Source organism: Gymnoscopelus microlampas (genome assembly GCF_963454915.1).
Source record: "Gymnoscopelus microlampas genome assembly, chromosome: 1".
Classification (NCBI taxonomy): domain Eukaryota; kingdom Metazoa; phylum Chordata; class Actinopteri; order Myctophiformes; family Myctophidae; genus Gymnoscopelus; species Gymnoscopelus microlampas.
Genome location: NC_139962.1, coordinates 1410620 through 1432208, shown reverse-complemented (window position 1 = coordinate 1432208; position 21589 = coordinate 1410620). Strand labels below are relative to the sequence as shown.

The following is a 21589-nucleotide window of genomic DNA, read 5'->3' as shown; positions in this document are numbered from 1 at the left end:
CATACATGCATGCATGCATACATACATACATACATACATACATACATACATACATGCATGCATACATACATACATGCATGCATGCATACATACATACATGCATGCATGCATGCATGCATGCATGCATGCATGCATGCATACATACATACATACATACATACATACATACATACATACATACATACATACATACATACATACATACATACATACATGTATCATTAATGTATTTGCTGCTCAGACAAAAACAACTTGATGTAAATAATAAATACATCACTCATAACTCATAACTCACTAATTAATACAATATAAACTAAAGTAAATGAATGAATACATAAATAAATACATAAGTATACTAGTAAAAGAGTTTTGTTGTTGTTGCCTTTTTGAGTTGTTTCAGAGTCAGAGTGTTTTATTTACATTTGATCCTGTTTTTATTCTGGGAATATAAATTATAAATCATATGTTTCCATAGGATATAAAGTTATGACTGAATGTGTGTTTAACATTGATGAACTGTTGTGTTCCAGTGGATGTCATTCTGCAGGAGGTTTTAAAGCCCTATAAGACCAGTCTGACACAGAGGTCAGTAGGTCAGAGAGAAGACATCACTGGACCAGGACCTGGAACCCCCTTAAACAGGATCTACACAACGCTCTACCTCACACATGGAGACAGTGAAGGGGTTAATCAGCAACATGAGGTGTGGCAGCTTGAGAGAGCATCCAAGATGGAGAAGACCTCCCTTGACACAATCCTGTGCTCTGACATCTTCAACCCCTTACCAGGCACGGAGACACCCTTCCAAAGAGTTCTGACAAAGGGCATCGCCGGCATTGGAAAAACATTCTCTGTGTACAAGTTCATTCAGGACTGGGCGGAGGGCGTGGCCAATCAAGACATCGATCTCCTGATTCCGATCTCGTTCCGAGAGTTGAACTTGGTCAGAGATAAGCGGTACAGTCTTCTCACACTGATCCATGATTTCCATCCAACATTAAAGGAGCTCACAGCAGAGCAGCTTGCTGCCTGTAAGACTGTGTTCATCTTTGATGGTTTGGATGAAAGCAGAATTTCACTGAACTTCCGCAACAATGACATTGTTTCTGATGTCACAGTGACATCATCAGTGGGCGTTCTCTTGACACATCTCATCAAGAGGAATCTACTTCCCTCTGCTCTCCTCTGGGTAACTACCAGACCTGCAGCAGCCAATCAGATCCCTCCTGCATGTGTTGACAGGGTGACAGAAGTACGAGGGTTCACAGACCCCCAGAAGGAGGAGTACTTCAGGAAGAGATTCAGTGACGAGAAGCTGGCCAACACAATCATCTCACACATCAACAAAACAAGGAGTCTCCACATCATGTGTCACATCCCACTCGTCTGTTGGATTGCTGCTACCGTTCTGGAGGACATGTTGAAGACAGACAAGATAGGACAGCTGCCCACGACCCCGACTGAGATGTTCAGCCACTTCCTGTTGGTCCAGACAAGGAGGAAGAAGCAGAAGTATGATGAGACAGATGAGGTGAATCAACTGAAGCTCATGGAGTCTGACTGGAAGGTTCTTCTGAAGCTGGGCAGGCTGGCGTTTGAACATCTGGAGAAAGGCAGCATCATGTTCTACCAAGAAGACCTGGAAGAGTGTGGTCTTGATGTCACAGAAGCCTCGCTGTACTCAGGAGTGTGCACAGAGATCTTCAAAAGAGAGAGCGTGCTCTTCCAGACAAAAGTCTACAGCTTTGTTCATCTGAGCATTCAGGAGTTTTTGGCAGCAGTCTACCTGTTCCACTGTTTCACTGAGAAGAACACGAAGGTTCTGAAGACATTCCTGGGAGATGACAACAGTCACATGTCCCTGGATGACTTCCTGAAGAATGCCATGCTTAAAGCCCTGAAGAGTAAAAATGGCCACCTGGACCTCTTCGTCCGCTTCCTTCACGGCCTCTCACTACCATCCAATCAGAGTCTGTTAGGAGGCCTGCTGAGTCAGACAGAGAACAGTCCAGAGAGCATCCAGAGAGCCATCAACAACCTGAAGGAGATGAATGCTGATGATGATGCCTCTCCTGACAGATGTATCAACATCTTCCACTGTTTGATGGAGATGAAGGATGAATCAGTACATCAGGAGATCCAACGGTACCTGAAGTCAGGGGACAGATCTAAGACACAACTGTCTGATACCCAGTGTTCAGCTCTGGCCTACATGCTGCTGATGTCAGAGGAGGTTCTGGATGAGTTTGACCAGGACAAATACAACGCATCATACCAGGGACGACAGAGACTGCTCCCAGCTGTGAGGAACTGCAGAAAGGCTCGGTTAGTATTCATGTGAATTTGAACAAAATGGAGGAAATCATACTAAAGCTGCAGTCAGTCAGTCAGTCATCACAACATGTTGACAATCTGTCATGCTGCCATTAAAGATTCAACTAAACTGTTTCTGTACTTTTAAATGTAAAACATTTTATATTACGAATTACACAAATACTGCAATAGATTAGTTTATAGACACATCTACAAATGTATTATTATTATTAATAAAAGAATAGAAGAAATAATAGTAAGCAGTGGTGGAAAGTAACTAAGTACATGTACTCAAGTAAAATATTCAGGTACTTTGACTTCCGATTTTCTATACTTTTATTTCTACTCTACTACATCTCAGAGACAAATATTGTAATTTTACTCCACTGCAATTATTTGAAAACTTTAGTTACTAGTTACTTTGTAGATTTTGATTATTATTACAAACATACATTAACCACTTCAGCCCTATAAACTTTGGCTATTTGAAAAAAGACAATCTACACAACGCGTCGCATCACGACACATTGTGAGCTTGTAGATCTGCTATTTTCAAAAGATTTTTAATACATTGTAGACATAATGAGAACTGAAATTGGACGTTCTGCATAATGAGTACTTTTACTTTTGGTACTTTAAGTATATTTTGATGCCAACACTTCTGTACTTTTACTCAAGTACATTTTTATTACCAGACTTTTACTTGTAACAGAGTGTTTCTACATTGCAGTATTGATACTTTTACTTAATTAAGAAATGTGAGTACTTTTTCCACCACTGATAAAGTAAATCAATATTAATAAAGTATTAATAATGATAGTAGTAGTGGTAATCAATGTTCACGTTATGCCATATATTACATATTATCACAAAGTATTGTGAGCTTGTAGATCGACTGTTTTTGCAGAATGTTTACCTCAGAATAGGGAGGCTAGTGTTCATGTGGTTTAAAGAGCAGTGGATCAGAGTTATGTACTGAGATACTTAACAGGCTCTGTGCATGACTGTAGTTCCTCTTCCATACGGTGACATTCCTGTTTCCTGTTCTAGATCAGTTTCTTATCGCTTCATTTGATTGGCTCAGCAGCAGATTTGAACAGGAAACAGGTGTCGTGTGTTTCTAGTTCACATCTGCTGCTGAGCCAATCATGAACAGAGCCTGTTTCCTGAAGGCAAACTTAATAAGCTAATACACGTCTTGCCATGAAGAAGACAGTACAGATGTTTGTAACACATAGTGGGATGTTGAACATTAGATTGAAATGACAGCTTGAACTCATCACCACATCATGTGACTGTGAGTGTTAGTTGTTTTGCTCTTATGATTGGCCAATGATCAGTGAGGATTATGGGTAATGTAGTAGATGTCATGGAAACGAGTGAATGTCATTGTGTGTGTGTGTGTGTGTGTGTGTGTGTGTGTGTGTGTGTGTGTGTGTGTGTGTGTGTGTGTGTGTGTGTGTGTGTGTGTGTGTGTGTGTGTGTGTGTGTGTGTGTGTGTGTGTTTTCACAAATTAACAAATTAAGTTAAAACATTTACCTTTATTATTAAGACTAGACCATACCCGGTCGGCGCAGCGCATCCGTGGGGAGATATGCGCACATGATCTGGCAACCCGGGAGGCAGTTCGTCCCATAGCTGGGCAGCCCCGTAACCATGGACAGTGTTTGACACAAAAACGCTAATAAGAAGCTGAGATTTGATGAAATTGAAAAACGGGCTTCACAGTTAAGTTCAGATGGTAATGGTCAGTGGCTGTGTGCAAAATCAGAGCAATTGGTCCAGCCACTGAGGAGAACCGGGTATCTTCACCTCCACTACAAACGCACAGAGGTTACTAGAATTATAGTAGGATAACTAATAATTATAACAGTAAACTAATTTAATTATCTCTACCTCCATAGTAGTAATAGTAGTAGCAGTGCTAGCTGTGATAGTGCTGTAATTGGTAGTGTGATGCTGTATAAACTAATTGTTTTGTAATATTCACACATTTTCTCTTTTAATGTGTAATTACAGACTTGCTAACAGTGACATCAATGAGACAAACTGTGAGGTCCTGGTCTCAGCTCTCAGCTCTAATCCATCCCATCTGGTTGAACTGGAGATGTCTGGTGTCTCCCTGAATGATGCTACAGTGAAGATGCTCTGTGATGCAATGAAGAGTCCTCACTGTAGACTGAAGATTCTGACGTCAGTAGTGCTTATTATTTCTATCTATCTATCTATCTATCTATCTATCTATCTATCTATCTATCTATCTATCTATCTATCTATCTATCTATCTATCTATCTATCTATCTATCTATCTATCTATAGCTCTCTCTCTCTGTCTGTCTGTCTGTCTGTCTGTCTGTCTGTCTGTCTGTCTGTCTGTCTGTCTGTCTGCCTGCCTGCCTGCCTGCCTGCCTGCCTGCCTGCCTGCCTGTCTGTCTGTCTGTCTGTCTGTCTGTCTGTCTGTCTGTCTGTCTGTCTGCCTGCCTGCCTGCCTGCCTGCCTGTCTGCCTCTCTCTCCAGGCAGAGAGAGAGTGTCTGTCTGTCTGTCTGTCTGTCTGTCTGTCTGTCTGTCTGTCTGTCTGTCTGTCTGTCTGTCTGTCTGTCTGTCTTTAATGAAATGTGCATACAGGCACTTAACGAGCCATCATGAACCTACTAATGTTACATCACCTTGAGGCAATAATATGTACAGTTGGGTTGAAAACATTTCCACAGAGAGATCACTAATCTAATATAATAACAACTCTCTTAGTTAAGGAATTTTAGAAAGATGTTTGGACCATCTGTGAAAAAATGTACTACGAATAGCTTACTTCACCATTGTCTAATCACCTTTTAATAAATGCAAACCCAAATCCTATAAATAATTCTACAATAATCCTACAATAATGTCAGATGTCCGATAAATTTGAATCCTTCCGGACATTGGGACCGGCAGATTAAAATCCTAGCGCGACCCCTATATATATATATATATATATATATATATATATATATATATATATATATATAAAAATGTCCGATTTCAAAAAAGTCAATATGTCAAATCAATATATCTATATTTATATTTATGTTAGGAAACATTTCACCATTATAGCTACCTTGTTGTAGACCAGGTCTCCCTTCTAGAGAGATTATGAATCCATGGCCATGAGTTTTGGAGGAGGTTTAACTGTTCTACCATGCGGTGGACAAGAGGAGGAATGGGGTAGATATAATCCTAAAGGAAGAGTATATCAACAGGTTGAGTTGAAGAGATGGTCAGACAGAGTGATAAACATGAGCATTATGGGCAAGGCCAAGAGAAGCATGGTGAGGGCTAGGTAAAGAGGATGAGAAGTTGGACACCAAGAAGGGAGCAAATGATCTGCACCGATTGGCTAGACAGAGTTAAAGGTGATGGGAAGGATGTGCGACAGGTTTAAGGTGATAAAGGTTAGAGATGGAAATGTTCTAGTAAGCAGGGACAGTGTGTTGAGAAAATGGAAGGAGTACTTTGAGAGAACGGATGGAGGAAGGTGTCAGGAGCTATTTGTGACAGAAGGGCACCAGTGAGAGGAAAGATGTATTAAACGGTAGTGAGACCAGCCATGCTGTACGGCTTGGAAACGGTGGCACTGAGGAAAAGACGGGCGGCGCAGCTGGAGGTGGCAGAATTGAGGATGCTATGATTGTCATTAAAAGTGAAGAGGAAGGACATCAGAAATGACTAAAATAGAGGATCAGCCCAGGTTAGAAGGTTTGGGGATAAAGAAAGAGGGGTGAGGTTAAGATGGTTTTGACATGTGAAAAGGAGAGATGAGGGGTACATTGAGAGAAGGATGCTGAAGATGTAGCTACCAGGTAAGAGGCGAAGAGGAAGACCAAAGAGGAGGTTTAAGGATGCGGTGAGAGAGGACATGCAGGAGTCACAGAGGAAGACAGAAAACAGAACCAGATGGGTGAAAATGTAATACATGAGATTTTTTTTTCTTTAATCCCTGAGTTTGCCTGTGAGCACAGTTGTATGGCATGTTTTTTAAATGTTTTAATTTTGATGGTTATAAATGGTAACTCCTGTTGTGAAAAAAAGAACTTTGGCCCTGATTCATAAAGGGATTTGCGACCATATTTTGTACGTACCGGCATTTAGGACAAGTCGTACATATCCACCTGATGCATAAAGATGTTTTGGTCTGTGTTTTGTGCGTCAGGTGCGCACGTTCTCAGGTCAGCCCCGAGGCTGGCGTACCAGGGCTGAAATGTGCGTATGTCTTTAGAATGCTTTATTCTTCATGTCAAAATCAATTACAACAGTGGCAAACCTCAAATAAAATATGTATGTGCCCAACATTTGTCAACACATATATATAAAAAAATAAAAAATAAATGTCAAACGATGTATTGCTTAGACATGATGTAGATTCCACCGCTTTTTATTTATTTTCTAGGCTATGAGTCGCATTTAGAGCTGAAAAGGTCCCTCAGTGTCACGCAATAATGAAAATAGGCTATGATGCCTTAATGAAACATGCGGAGGGACTGACTGCATCAGTGTCCGTGTCGCGGTATTAATTTGTAAAGCCTACTGTAGGCTACTGTATATTGATCACATGAACGCCACACACAACAGCCTAATAAATATTACCACCTGATGAGGAAAAATAAAGTGGATGAAAGCTGTGTCCAGAACCATTCCCCGTTCCGACGTAGGACAGTGATATCCAAAATGAACTAATTTAATCAATAAGCTCTGGTCCATAATCGGATAGAAGCGTTCCACTTGTATGCCCTGGATTTATTTTCAACATCATATTTAAGGTGCGCAATGTTCATTAGAAAATGCTTATAATATCCTTTCCACGTTTTATTAGCCTTTTATTTGGTAATGGGGTTAAACCTTGTAAACTTCTTTATTCTCATTACACATGAGAGCATTTATTACGTGATCCGCTTCCAGACAGAACAGCAAGTTGTCAAGGCGATGCGACACCGCATCTGTTATCTTAGACGACAGACGGCAGAGTTGAACTTCAGCGTTGCCAGATGTTGTGAGAGAAATAAGCAACCAGGTCTAGGAAAACAAGCCCAAAAGAAGCAACTGGCACTTAGGCCATTATAAGCACTTTAATTAAACCGTTGTGAGCTTGTAGATCTGCTTTATTTTTAAAATCGTGTAATAAAATTTGGAAGATTTGGAAGATTTTTTAAACATTCTAACAACACAAATCTGCCTCCAGCTCGCACAAAACATTTTCAGATGGGGCTTATAGGGATAAATTAGCACATATTAACTTGGGGGTCCATGACATGAAAATATTTGAGAACCACCGCTTAAAACAATTAAACAATTGTGAAGCAAGCCCAAATAACTAACTATACTTTAGAAACCAGCCAAAAAAAAACGCATCCCACAGCTCCCAATATTTACAAGCAACTTTACAGAAAAATAAGTCCAAATTCGCTTATAATAAGCGGACATGGCAACACTGTTTGGCACGGTTCAGCACGGTGACGTTGAAGTTGGATGCTGTTGGATGCAGCCTTCCAGAGAGTAATCATCACACCTGGTCATACGCACTGGTCATACGCACGTCTCTGTCATATACGACACCCCTTTTGAATCGCACGTCCGTTAGTGAGTACCAGAAATACGACCTCCTTTACGAACTTCATTTACACCATATTTACGACCCTCGTTATGAATCGGGGCCATTGACCTCACAAAATAATTGGCAAAGATATGTTGAAAAGCAAAATCAGTCTAATTTTGGTGGCCATCTTAAAATAAATGGCCGTCATATCTGATTTACGAGTGGCCCAGTTTCTTAACTCATTGAGTGCCATTAACGCATTTCACGTGTTTTACCGCTATGGTGCAACGTGCCATTAACGTGTTTCACGTGTTTTTGAAAAAAATAGGAAAAAACAAAGAAAGAACCCAAGATATCATTATCTGACGATTTGCAGCTGCATCCACTCCTTGTTTAACTTATATCTGAAAAAGGCTGTATCTCGCTTCCTAAGGGACCAGTCGAAATTTACAGAAGGGGGGGTATGGAGGAAATATATGTGCCCTAATTGTCTCCGCCAGGCCGAAAGGCATGGCGAGAGAGTACGTTTTACCCTCCGTCCGTGTGTCCGTGTGTTACCAGCTAATCTCTGGCACCGTTGGCCCGGTCGCTGCGAAACTGTGCACACACACTCCCTGGATGCCAATTCAGAACCTCTGCCTCCAATTTTTCACATGGGCCTGTTATAGCGCCACCAGGAGGCCGATTTGTGCAAAACCCATTTTTCCCATTACTCCTACAGTTTTTAACCAAACCTCATGTAAATCGGTACACAGTATCTCTATAGTCATGTGATCAACCCTGATCTGTCCAATTTCCCATATTCCATCCTCATTGGTTAAGGTTGCCATCCAAAGTTTGCAGGATTGGTCCGTTTTGAACAAACTGCCTCAAATCATGAACGCAGCTTGCCATTTCCATAAAATTGCACACACACATTCCCACTAGGCCGAGGAAGAAATGCCACCCTTTTTCACATTGCCCTGTTATAGCGCCACCAGCAGGTCTAATTTAGCAAAACACATTTTTGGAACAAAATGCCTCAAATCATGAATGCAGTTGCCGTGAACGACCTAAGAATAAATGTCACCCTTTTCACATTGGCCTATTATAGCGCCACCAGGAGGCCACAATAACGTACCTGACCTGGCGGAGACCTGTGCTCCGAGGAGCACTTTTTCTAGTTTAAAATGCCATGACCCTCCCTCTGAATGGGAAAAAAAATCAATGACCCTCCCCAAGTGATTAAAAAAAAACGAATGACCCTCCCCTAAAAATATCAATGACATTTACCTCAGTAAAATGATGTCTATTATACATTAATCTTATTCCTAACCTTAACTTCGAGTAAATAAATTGACCGCAAGAAGTAACGTTGCTTCGCGGAAAATCATTAACTGTAGTGGGATTCGATCCCGCAGATTACGGGACGCACGGATTCAGAGTCCGACGATTTACACATAAGCTACCCGTGCTGATGGAAGGATCAAGTTGTCAGAAAGACTTGACTTTAGCACCGCCCGTCTGGGCATGGAAGTGACTACGTTCTTCAAAGTAGCGCTGCTTGAGACGCATCATCAGGGGTGCAATGCTCACTAGACGGCCTATTTGACCAGGAGCACGCGCAGGCACACGCATAGATTTAAAACTACTTTAAATTCACACTTCAACAAAGTTTACAAAGGCTCCCGACTCACGCCAGGTACATTAACATAGGAATTAGCCTATATGCATATCAAGTGTCCATTGTGTGACCTATATAGGTGTTAAGCGACGTGCGCGTCACATCATTAAAATACAGTGCAAGCACTTCCCAAATGAGCAATAGCAACACTGCGCATCATCAATAGAGAACACTTGCTGTATTAAAAACAAATATGAAAGGCAAGCGCGGTATAATGAGAGGCAGGTGCCTGGAGTGCACAATCTGCACATGTGATGTGTACAGAGACGTGCAGAGAGATTTGGAGAGGCAGGGGCTGGAATTTCAAAAGGGCACCTACAGTATTGCTGGCGCCGAAATGTCCGCTTCAAAGCCCGTACTTCTCCAAACATGTACAAATGCTAAATATAAGGTGCTTACCCGCTTTCTCCAAATGTTAACACGGTGTCCGTTGTGTTTGTGTAATGTATAAGTCCATATTTTCCCATGAAGAAGTGTTTTATTCCCGTTTGTTGCCGAACGCCATTTCCCCCCTCGTTTACTTCCTGTTTACATTGAGTGTAATTCCGGATTTCACCAGATGCGCCCCGTCACCAGTACCACCGCCCATTGGGAATCTCCGATAGAATTGGCCACAGACGGGATTAAAACACTTATTTATTGAAAGATATGGACTAATACATTGCACAAACACGCCTTACACCGAGTTAACATTTGGGGCAAGCGGGTATTGCACCTTATATTTAGCATTTGTACATGTTTGGAGAAGTACGGTCTTTGAAGCTGACATTTCACAGCAATCTGGGGGGTGGTAGGTAGATAAGACTCGTAGAGATACAACATGTTAAAGTCGATGAAATACATCTACGAGAGATTTTATCTAAAGGCTATATTAGATAAAGAGCGAGAGAGAGAGAGAGAGAGGATGTGAACAGTATAATTATTTTTCGTCCACAAATACCTACTGTAGGCTATCTGTCTCAAATTAAGACGGATCACTGATTGTCTGCGCTTCTCTGTGTGCGTCTGCTGCTCTTGTTGAATGGACAATGGACATGTGAGTGCGTGCGCCCGGCAGGGTTATAGGTTTCGGTTGGACACTTCGTTGCGCGCTGTATCGCGTACCGAAAATAGCCGATCTACAAGCTCACAATGCGTCGCGCTGGGACGTGTTGTGAGCTTGTAGATCGGCTATGATTATGTGCGTGACACAGCGCTCAATTAGTAAACTCAAACTTTACTGGAGATGCGCGTTTAGAGAGTTAGGGCAATGTTTTTAGCCTTGAATGCTGCCTTGGAGGAGGGCATTTGCGTTTTTTTCACCATTTATTTTTCACCATAATAAATGCTGCATTCATGGTCTGGAGAGGGCACCTTTTGGGAAGTACCATTGGGGGAAAAACGGAGGGGTAGATGATGTTGTGTTGATCACAGTTCTCCTGAATTCAGAAAAACTGTAGTAAAAAATATATATAAAAACCCGGACTATTTTATTAATTTAAAAATGCATGACCCTCCCTTGGACTCAAAGTAAAATTAGTTGACCCTCCCTCGGACTAAATTTAAAATGGCATGACCCTCCCCCATTTTCCTCCATACCCCCCCTTTCCTAAATTTCGACTCGTCCCTAAGCACTTTTTTTACTTTGAAAAAAAAATAAATCCAAATCTTACTGGCCAGAAATGGCCAGAAATAATTTGGGCACTCAATGAGTTAAATCAAAGAGTGACCTCCAAAAATGATTTGTAGAAAATTTCACACCTACCTGCGGATTATTCCATTCAGTTACCTTATGTGGACTATGTGGTCGACACACGCGGACACTTTGCACCTTAATCCCATGTACAGCATTTCTGTTTTTTTCTCGCACCTTAACTAACATCCATAGCGTTATATCTTACCTCAGGTACTTACCACACCTATATCTTACCTCAGGTTAACTTACCTTATAGGTCTAAATATGTAGATAATGTGTTTGTTTTTAACTTGTTTTTTATTGATCTCTCTTCCCCCTTGCCCCCCCTCATTATTCTTCCCTTCCTCTTGTGGAAATAAAAACGATGTAAAACTTGCACAAAAACAAATTTCACCCACTGTTTTACACCTGTAAACCTGCGTTGAGACAATAAAGTTGATTCTTAACTATTTTCAGATTTCAACATTCGGCACATCATTTAAAAGCTGACTGTGTCCAACTTCAGGTGTTTTCTTTTCATTGGAAATAAGATTGGCAGAATAAGCAAACCTGATTTCAGAGAAGACAATACGTTTAACAGTTCAAAAGGGCTTTATTACCACATCAGGCGACGCGAGGCGCTTTTGCGCACCAACAGCTGGGACAGGAATTTCCAAGCTTTTATTTTTTAGCAAAACTAAAAAATAAAAGCCTGGAGATCGAGGCTAGGAATTTACTTCCTGAAGCCACACTCACACAATCACTCTAAAGCACCCGTCGGCCCCATGTACAGCCATTAGGCGCAGGGGTAGAGACATGACTCGCGTCGCCTCGCATCGCCTCGCATTGCCTCGCTGCGTGCACGCAGCCAGCAGCGGCTGTTAGAGGCACTCGTCACCGATGATGAACGCACCGTAATGGTGCAAAATATGCCGTGAACGTCCCAATCTGGCGGATAAAATCAGCGCAGCAGCACAGGGCACCAACCTTGGGGGCTTTATGTAACAGCGTGAGAAAAAAAACGGCGAAAAACGGCGGAATTTAGAAGCAGAGCGTCCTTTTTTTCTCGCCCCCCCCCCCGTTGACAAAACTGTCCAGTGGGCACCGTGCTGAACCCCCCCCCCCCGTTGACAAAACTGTCCGGGCTGAAACCCCCCCCCCCCGTTGACAAAACAGGACGGGCGCCATGCGCACCAAGTCACATGTCCAGGTGCTCTTCTCCTTGGTCTTTGGGTCAAATACAAAAATAAAAAATAAATAAAAAAAAAACGTTTATTTTGAAAGATTTTTTTTTTGAAAGAACGCAGATCTGCGTTCTTGGCAGCGTGCGGTCTTTTGCGCAAAAGAACGCAGATCTGCGTCCATGGCAGCCAATGTTTTAACAGACATAGTCCAGTACACAAGCAACAGATCAGGCTCAGTTGTAAAGGTTCATAAATGGGTAAACTGGCTCTGGCTCAGAGGCACAGGTTATTAATCCAAAAAAGACAAGTAGAAGTCCAAAATGCAAGAGGTAACTATAATAACCGACTGAACAAAAAGAGGAAATTAAACAGGCCAGGGTAAACAGGTGAAACAATCCTTTTCAACACAGATGGAAACTAAATAGGCATGAGAGACTAACATATCTAATAGGATCTATTATGCATTATCCAGTGACCAGGTGCATAGCTGGTGACAGTACAGTATGCATGAGAATATGATTTATTTATGATCCAGTTTCATGAACACAGTTATCAAAGCAGACGACAAAGATACTTACAATATGTTCATATGTGTTTCTCTCCATTCAGGCTGAGTGACTGTGGCCTCTCAGCGAGTTGCTGTGGAAATCTGGCCTCAGTTCTCTGTTCCAACTCAAGTCTTCATGAACTCGACTTGAGTCATAATGACTTGAGCGATTCAGGGGTATCGCTGCTCCTTCCTGGACTTGAGAGTCAACAATGCAGACTGAAGATCCTCAGGTTAGATCAGTTCATGCTGATGTTATAACACATTTCCATTAGGTTATAACTATAGAAATGTGATTATTTTCAGTTCTGTTTCTGTGTTAAACTTCTCTTTCATTTATGGATAAATAACTTAGCTGCCCCCCACCCCCCGCAATTACTCAATCATTCTAATATAATAGCATTTGAAAACACAAGAGAAAAACTCCTTTGAATGGTGATTCACTCTTTCGGTGTGTATAAAGGTAAAAAATAATGTAAAATTCCTCTCTTTCTCTCCAGTGCTAGCTCTCTGTCTTTAATAGTCTCTGAGAACCCCGCCCTTACTAGTTATGTCACCCTTAACCATATTAGAAGAAAAACACAGTAATGCACACATTTTAACACGATTTGGTGGTCGATATGTTTTTTCTTTTGGCTTGACATAACAAACAAAAGCAAGGGAATAATATTGTAATGTTAACCTGATCACAATGGAACACAGATTTTACCACGTACAGCTGGCATAGTGGACAAACATGTAAAAGTAAGTGAATTGTTGCTAGTGGATAGGGCTAACACTGCTATAGGTTGAATTGTAAGTTTTCAATTTGTATTTGTGAGTGAGTATTCAGATTTGTGATTATTAATCCATGGCCATGAGTTTTGGAGGGGGTTTAACTGTTCTATCTATCTATCTATCTATTTATCTATCTATCTATCTATCTATCTATCTATCTATCTATCTATCTATCTATCTATCTATCTATCTATCTATCTATCTATCTATCTATCTATCCTTTCAGGTTGAGACAAACTAACCTCACGGAGAAATGCTGTAAGGAATTATCATCACTTTTCAGTTCCAACTCATCTAGTCTGACAGAGTTGGATCTCGGTTACAATGAGTTACAGAATTCAGGAGTGAATTGGCTCTCTGTTGGACTGAAGAGTCCACACTGCACATTGGAGATTCTGAGGTGAATAATGTGTTATCTCTCTGTGTGGATTTCTACGTGAATATCAGAAGCAATTGGTTAAGACGTTTTGTTTCTCTGCAGGTTGTCACACTGTCTGGTCTCGGAGGAAGGCTTTTCTTCTCTGGCCTCAGCTCTGCGTTCCAACCTCTCCCATCTGAAAGAGCTCGACCTGAGCTTCAATCGACCAGGAGACTCGGGAGGAGAGCAGCTGCTCTCTGTTGGACTGGCTACTCTCAAGTGAGTAGATTTGTGAAGTCATTCCATGCTGAAATGGTTTGTGAGAGATATTTTTGCAATAATAAACACCCGCAAGCACACATAAAAATGCTATAATAACAGACTAAGGAAAATAGTGAAACCAACTATATTAGTTAAGGGTTATGGCCTTTATTTAGGTTCATATTCGAGTTTTTTATAAGAGGAGAGTAATATTAGGCTACAACTTGTTACCACTGGTCCGAGGAAAAGGCGCACCGTGTTGAGTAAAAACAATCACACCCAGTGTGAAGTGAGTGGTGCCTTGAGTTAATTTCATTAAGCTATATGAACTAGAGGAACAATGATAAATCCCTGTCCATTCATTTCAAGGCAAACAGAAGCATAGTGGGGTTGGGGCTTAAGCAATTACAGGCTGTCCCTATTGGCCATCTAAGTGCACCTAGCAAGTTTTGGAAGATTACCATGCTGGGAACTGGAGTTATGGCTGTTTAATGCCCAGCCAATAGGAACACAGAGGGGGCAGGGCTTAAGAAATTACATCCTGTCCCTATTGACCATCTAAATGCACCTAGCAAGTTTCGGAAGTTTAGCATGCTGGGAACTGGAATTATGTCTGAGCCCAGCCAATAGGAACACAGCGGCGGAGCAATTGTTCTGGCTGGCCCCCTGGGTGCCACACTTGGTCCCTGGTGTGGCTATTGTGATGGCAGATCCCTGACAAGTTTGGTGCCGATCGGAGCCACAGTGTGCCTCGCAGGTCCACATTTTAAGCGTGTGTGTGTGTGTGTGTGTGTGTGTGTGTGTGTGTGTGTTTGTGGGTGTGTGGGTGGGTGTGTGAGTGTGTGCGCACATGCGCACTTCGCACGCTCATGTGCTGAGCCAGCGGGTTTGTGTGTGCATGTCTTTAAGTGGCTCCTGCTTGTGTTGAATTAGTGTAACTGGTTGCAATCAACTGCATCTGTCAAATGTAGGAGAGGTTGGCACCACTCAAAAATCCATTGACCAGATCTGTAGGGGGTGCAGTGGAGTATCTAAAACGAGAGTTATGCATATAACTAAGGTTCTACGAATTCCGGATGACCGCCAGAGGCAGTGTTTTCAACACCTGGATATTCATCGCGCGCTCGCGCATAGGTCGAATATTAATACCAACAAAGTCACTTGTGACCTGTGTACGCGCACGCCACCTATATAGGTGTGGTGCACACAGCGATCATCCTCTTGAAATCTTTTCGTCGAGAATGAGATTCCGAGTGACAGCCAACTCTGGCGGTCATCCGGAATTCGTAGAACCTTAGTTATATGCATAACTCTCGTTCTACTTCATTCCTTCTGACCGCCAGAGGCAGTGTTTTCAACACCTGGATGACTAATACCAACATAGTCACGAGGAATCTGCGCTTACCGAGGTCGGCTTGCAGATAGAATGAACAGACAACAACACAGCCGTCGCTGCGAGACGGCCAGGTTGACTATATATATATATACACAGGAGCGGGCAAAAACCCATGAAAGATGAAGCCCATTCGGCTGCATCTCCTGGCCTGCTCCAAGCCTGTATCACTGAGGGAGAGGCTCTGGCAACACCCGCAGTCAAGAAATGCCTTGGGGGAAACCTAGAGGTCCACTTAAGACGTACATTTGCCTGAACGCAGCAATGAAAGTCTCCATTAAGCCAAGGCACAGCTGTGCCCTTCATCACAGCAAATACAACCAAACTCCAGCCATCACAGCTATGTCCTGCCACAGAGCCCGGACGGGACACAATAGGCAGGTACTAGAATGCAGTTGCTCCATCCTTGGTTGAGGAGCAAACTAACAAATAAATAGGCTAGCTGACGTGAAAGGCAGAAAGCCTCTGAAGACGTAAGGAGGGGTCGGCCATATGGTAAACCCAGACCCATCGGAATCCCACTTTAACAGTCTCTGGCAATGGCCAGGGAATGAAGCCCACCTACTCACTTTTGCAGATGAAGCAGTGAGGACAGAGAGTACTAGCAGATAGTCATCCGAGAGCAGCCTGATGCACCGGCTGGGGACAAAGCTTCCAATACCACAGGCAAGCATCATGAGGGTACCCATGCAACCCGTGGGAGCCACATGCGGAGAGCATCTCCATGGTAGAGAGGCTGACCCCTCTACTCAACATCATCCGCAGATATCTAGGGCAGCATAAGCGCAGAGCAAAGCTCCCACCTATACAGTGGCCCTTGTTCCAACTAGAGCACAATTCACACTCGCTGGCGTGCAACGCCCTGGTATATCAAAAGCGGCAGGGCGAGAAACACCCTCAACGCTAATCCTTATTCTTTTATCTTTATTGTCGTCCAGCGACCAGCAGCAGCGGGGCGAGACACACCCCCAATGCTTGCGGTATATCCAAGCGGCAGGGCGAGAAACACCCTCAACGCTAATCCTTATTCCTTTGGTACGATGTACGAAAATCCAGTAATGTTCGGACAATAGTTTTGAATTTCAGTGGTCAATGACGCAGCTGAAGGTTAGGAGTGAGGATGCCACCTGCACCTCCCCCCCAAACTGTGACAGGAGATCCTGTCTCCGTGGAGAGGCCAAGGCACTTCATTGAGAAGCTGCAGTAGGCCAGAGCATCCTGTCCTAACGGACTGGTCTGTCGCGGAAGGGAGACCTACAGCCAACAACGTGTTATGCCCTCAAGGCTAACGGTACTACCGCTCTGCCATAAATACGCACGTGATCCAAACTGCGGATCCAAGAGGCTTCCAGTGGGAAACATGTCTGCCGCCATTGCTATGAAATTTGCAAGATGAGGCAAGGCCCACCGATTTTTTTTACGTGAAATTCATCCGCTGTATTTATTTACCCATCCTAGAACTACTAGGAGCAGTGAGCAGCCATTCAACGGCGCTCAGGGGGGCAATTAGGGGCTCAGATAGGGACACACATCGACCCATTGCTGGCCTGGCATCAAACCCGGGACATCTAGAGGCCATGGCTCCCCATGCAGGCCACTAACCACTCAGTTATGGCCACCCCTTAGAAAAGCCACACGTGGCACTGACATTATGCAAGTAGACAGTCTGCTGATTCTCTAATCATGCAAGCAAACGCCTAGAGTGATAGGCGCTGCATAGGCGCTGTACAGGCGCTGTGTCTGCGTATCAACACTCGCATGCCGGAGGGCCAGGGCGAGGTAGTTAAGGGAATGTCCAATACATCCCATTCCAGCTGCTGTGGCATGGCTCTAGGTAGCAGACCAGAGACTAACACTGTGGCCATGAGCAACAGTCATCCAGCTCAACAGCTTCATCTAGTGACACCACCAGAGAAGCAATGTTTACAGTTTAGGCCTTTAGCAGGCGCTCTTAACCCGGATCGACTTACAGTAAGGTAAGTAAAGTAAGCAATGTTGGCATCAACCACTAGCCTTAGGTCTAGGCCATATTGGGCTGTACTCCCCATGGCTGGCCAATTAGCTAAACATTCACAGCCATAGCCTGTGTCAGGCACCATAGTCAGGACATGACTGGCGCAAGTAATGGACCTTCTCTTCTGGGACCAGCAATTGTTGCAATAATCCATGGGCAACAGCAACAGAGTGAGACACTCAATACTACTGATGACGTAGCCATAGCGAAAGCGAGAATCATTCAGGCTACAGTGTCAAGGACCCAGTATGATAGTTAAGAAGTGGTGAAGCGACACACTTCCCTCGTCATATAGAATTATTTAAGACTATTGCACTACCAAGCACATAGTATTATCTGGATAGCAGCAGAGCGACATACACTCAAGCTATGATATCAAGTATTCACAGTATACTGCATATGTTGAATAGCAGTAGTGAGTACCAGGTACACACAGTATTAGTGGGTAACAGCAGAAGAGCGAGATACACTCAGTGCTATTGGTAACGTAGCCATAGCAAAAGAGCGAGAATCGTTCAAGCTACAGCGTCAAGTACCTATGTACTTGTTAATGTATTCCGTTGCCTTGGACCCCAGGAAGAATAGCTGCTGTCCTTTCGCCGCAGCTAATGGGGATCCATTGCCAATAAACAAGTTTATTGATTATCAGTACACCGAGTACAATGTTACTAATATGCAACGTCGTCGTAGCAAGGAGCGAGAACCACTCAAGCCACAGTGTCATGTCATGTGTCAAATACACACAGTATGATAACCAAGTGATGGCAAAGCGAGACACACTTGAACCATACTAGCATTATAATTCCATTTTACTGCCAAGCACAAACAGTATAATCCGAATAGCAGCAGAGTCACACTCAAGCTATGATCCGTACTCGAACTGTGAGGTTAAGCACACACAGTGGCAGTATTGGCATATCCCTGTATATCACGGGCAAAATATGCTGCTTAAATCAGTACCGAGCAGCGTCTACCACTTGACATGTGTTTTGGCGCTCAGTGGAGTTGGGACCTGTATGCACACCCCTGTCCGGTAGTGTGTTATTCTCTGAACATAGCACCAAGTACATGCGGTAATAGGTACACAGTATATCGTCCAATAACGACAGAGCAAAGCACCCTCTGGGTGTCCTTTATTAGCTGCAGCCATCACGCTAACAAGCGCCACATGTCTGGTAGATAGAATGTCTGCGTTAGAGTGAGAACCACTCTTAGCCAAAACATCCACAGAAGAGCACTCATACAATGGTGTACGCTTTAGGTATTTGTACTTAATGGAGTCAGTCCTCCGCCACTACGCTCATTAACGCTTTGGTCATGTCCTTGAGGCAAAAGAACACCTTCTATGAGACACATTAACCAGTCAATCTGGCTCCACCGCCGTCGTGTCATCGAGGGGAGAGCACCGCCTATGAGACATCAATCAGGCGATCAGGTTCTGCCGCGGTCTCTCAAAGCGGCAGAGCAGACTATGCACTCTCAACGCTTTCGTCCAGCGACAAGCAGTAGCGGAGCAAGACACACTCCCAGTGCTAGCGGTATATTCCAGTGGGCGCACGCCGCAGTGGCGTGGTCCCTCCAAAAGCGGCAGAGCGAGACACACTCTCAACGCTAATACTTTCCATTCCTTTCGTCCAGCGACAAGCGGTAGTGGAGCGAGACACACTCCCAATGCTCACGCTATATGGACGGTGGGCCGCCCGCCATGGTTTATCAAGCGGCAGAGCAAGATGCACTCTCAACGCTAATCCTTTTCCCTTCTTTCGTCCAGTGACAAGCAGTAGTGGAGCGACCAGCAGCAGCGGAGCGAGACACACTCCCAATGCTTGCGGTATATTAAGCGGCAGAGCGAAACACACTCTCAACGCTGATCCTTTATCCTTCTTTCGTCCAGCGACAAGCAGTAGCGGAGTGCAAGCAGTAGGGGAGTGAGAAACACTGTCAGGAGACTCCTGCAGGATCCAGGACCCTAGTCCGACACCCAAGTGACACCTAAGTGTCATTGGCTGTCCTGGCCGTCCTTCACACTTCCCGCCAATGGGGAGACGGTCCTTTGCAGCACCCGCCTCTCATCCTTTGACACCTATATGTCATTGGCTGTCCTTCACACTTCCCCCCGTTTAAGCCAATGGGGAGATGGCCCTTTGCAGCACCCGCCTCTCCTTTGCAGCAGAGAGAGAAAGGGAGAGAGCCTCAGGCAGGAGGGTTAGCCTAAATGCTAGCGTGCTTCATTAGACCTAGTTTGGCTATTAAGTTATTATTTGGCCATGTTCACACTGTCTTCAATCTTAGCTATTGTTGGGAAGACCCGTGTGGTGTCACAAAATGTTGCCACGATTTATATAAAAAACATTAGAGCGTTTAGCGTCGCAGATTCTGTGACGCTAAATGTTGCCAGGTTTGGCGAGAGAAACAAGCAATCCAAAAAACAAGTAATCATGTCTATGAAAAGATTGGGGCAAAAAAGCCTGTCGCAAGCGGCTATATTATGACTTTAGTCATTTCTTGTTTCTGTAAACACAGCCCAAACATTCACTCACCGTCGCCAATGTACAGCTATGGCTCCACGTTATCCGTGTCAGGACAAACCACAGCGGGGAAACTCACGCTGCTATTGTTGTTATGTTGCCCAGCGACCAGCAGCAGCGAGGCGAGACACACCCCCAATGCTTGCGGTATATCAAAGCGGCAGGGCGAAAAACACCCTCAACGCTAACTTTATTTGTTTATTTCTGTAACACAGTCCAAACATGCACTCACCGTCGCCAATGTACAGCTATGGCTCCACGCCTGGACCGCTACTCGATGCTATTGTAGTTAGCCACCAAGCCATTCTAGTTAGCTACCAACGCTAGCAGGCAGCAGCTAACTCCATCGTGACTCGTGCAGGGCTGTTTTTACATGCTTTTTTGTTTTGTTTTTCTCCTTCCTTCTGTCGTTCCTTTCCGACAGCCCCTGTGAACGGGGTAACGTAATTCCATGGTAGCAGACTACGCAGTCTCTGGAGGACGGAGAGTCCGTTGCCCCAACCGTGTTGGTTCCGAGACTCCGCGCGCAGCTGCAAGTATTCGACCTACGCCGTGGAGGCGAAAAGATGAAAGAGGATGATCGCTGTGTGCACCGCACCTATATAGGTGGCGTGCGCGTACACAGGTCACGAGTGACTTTGTTGGTATTAATATTCGACCTATGCGCGAGCGCGCGATGAATATCCAGGTGTTGAAAACACTGCCTCTGGCGGTCAGAAGGAATGAAGTAGAACAAATTCTATCCAATGGAATACTTTGTTTTCTGGACAAAAAGTGTATTTTAGACGGACATAGGGGGGCTCAGAGTGTTCCCACCCACTAAGGAAAATAGGCTTTCAACATATTAAAACCGTCTTTGTTTTGATGAGTAGCGAAAGTGTATTTCATTTTTTTACTACAGCCGAGAGGCTGCGCTACCAGGGGTATGCGGGCAACGGCTGAAAAGTCACATAGCTACTGTACTTTCAGAGCAAGATCCATCCGTTCTGACCTCAGCCTTCGTTTGCTAACGAGAACGGGCTCTCCATCCACCGTCCCAAGCGCTGTCTGTGCTGATAGCCACAAGTTCACGTTGTAGGGACGTTGTTTTCATGTAAAATGCTGGGTATCGCTTCCTCTCTCGTTTGTGACCCATTGCAGTTCTTTGAAAAAAAATCACCGCTTTATGTCTGTGCGTTCCTGCCTTGTGCCTGTTTTTGCTTCAGTGTCCCACGGTGTCACACAGGGACCACAGCTGACCTACAAGCCCACTCCGCGTTGCATCAGTGACGCGTTGTGGGCTTGCAGATCAGCTGAGGCGGAGCTACAGCTCAACTGCACTGCATG

General features: G+C 44.0%; 1 protein-coding gene across 2 annotated transcripts in view; it reads left to right on the top strand.

The window, feature by feature from the left end:
* Positions 1-21589, top strand: part of LOC311049421 (NACHT, LRR and PYD domains-containing protein 3-like) — a 78181-nt gene that overhangs the window by 35699 nt on the left and 20893 nt on the right. For both annotated transcript variants that reach the window (XM_084062994.1, XM_084062993.1), the window contains 5 exons: positions 531-2325; positions 4334-4507; positions 12995-13165; positions 13936-14109; positions 14191-14346. In XM_084062994.1, the coding sequence (XP_083919120.1) occupies positions 531-2325; positions 4334-4507; positions 12995-13165; positions 13936-14109; positions 14191-14346 (2470 nt within the window). The remainder of the gene's footprint in view (positions 1-530; positions 2326-4333; positions 4508-12994; positions 13166-13935; positions 14110-14190; positions 14347-21589) is intronic.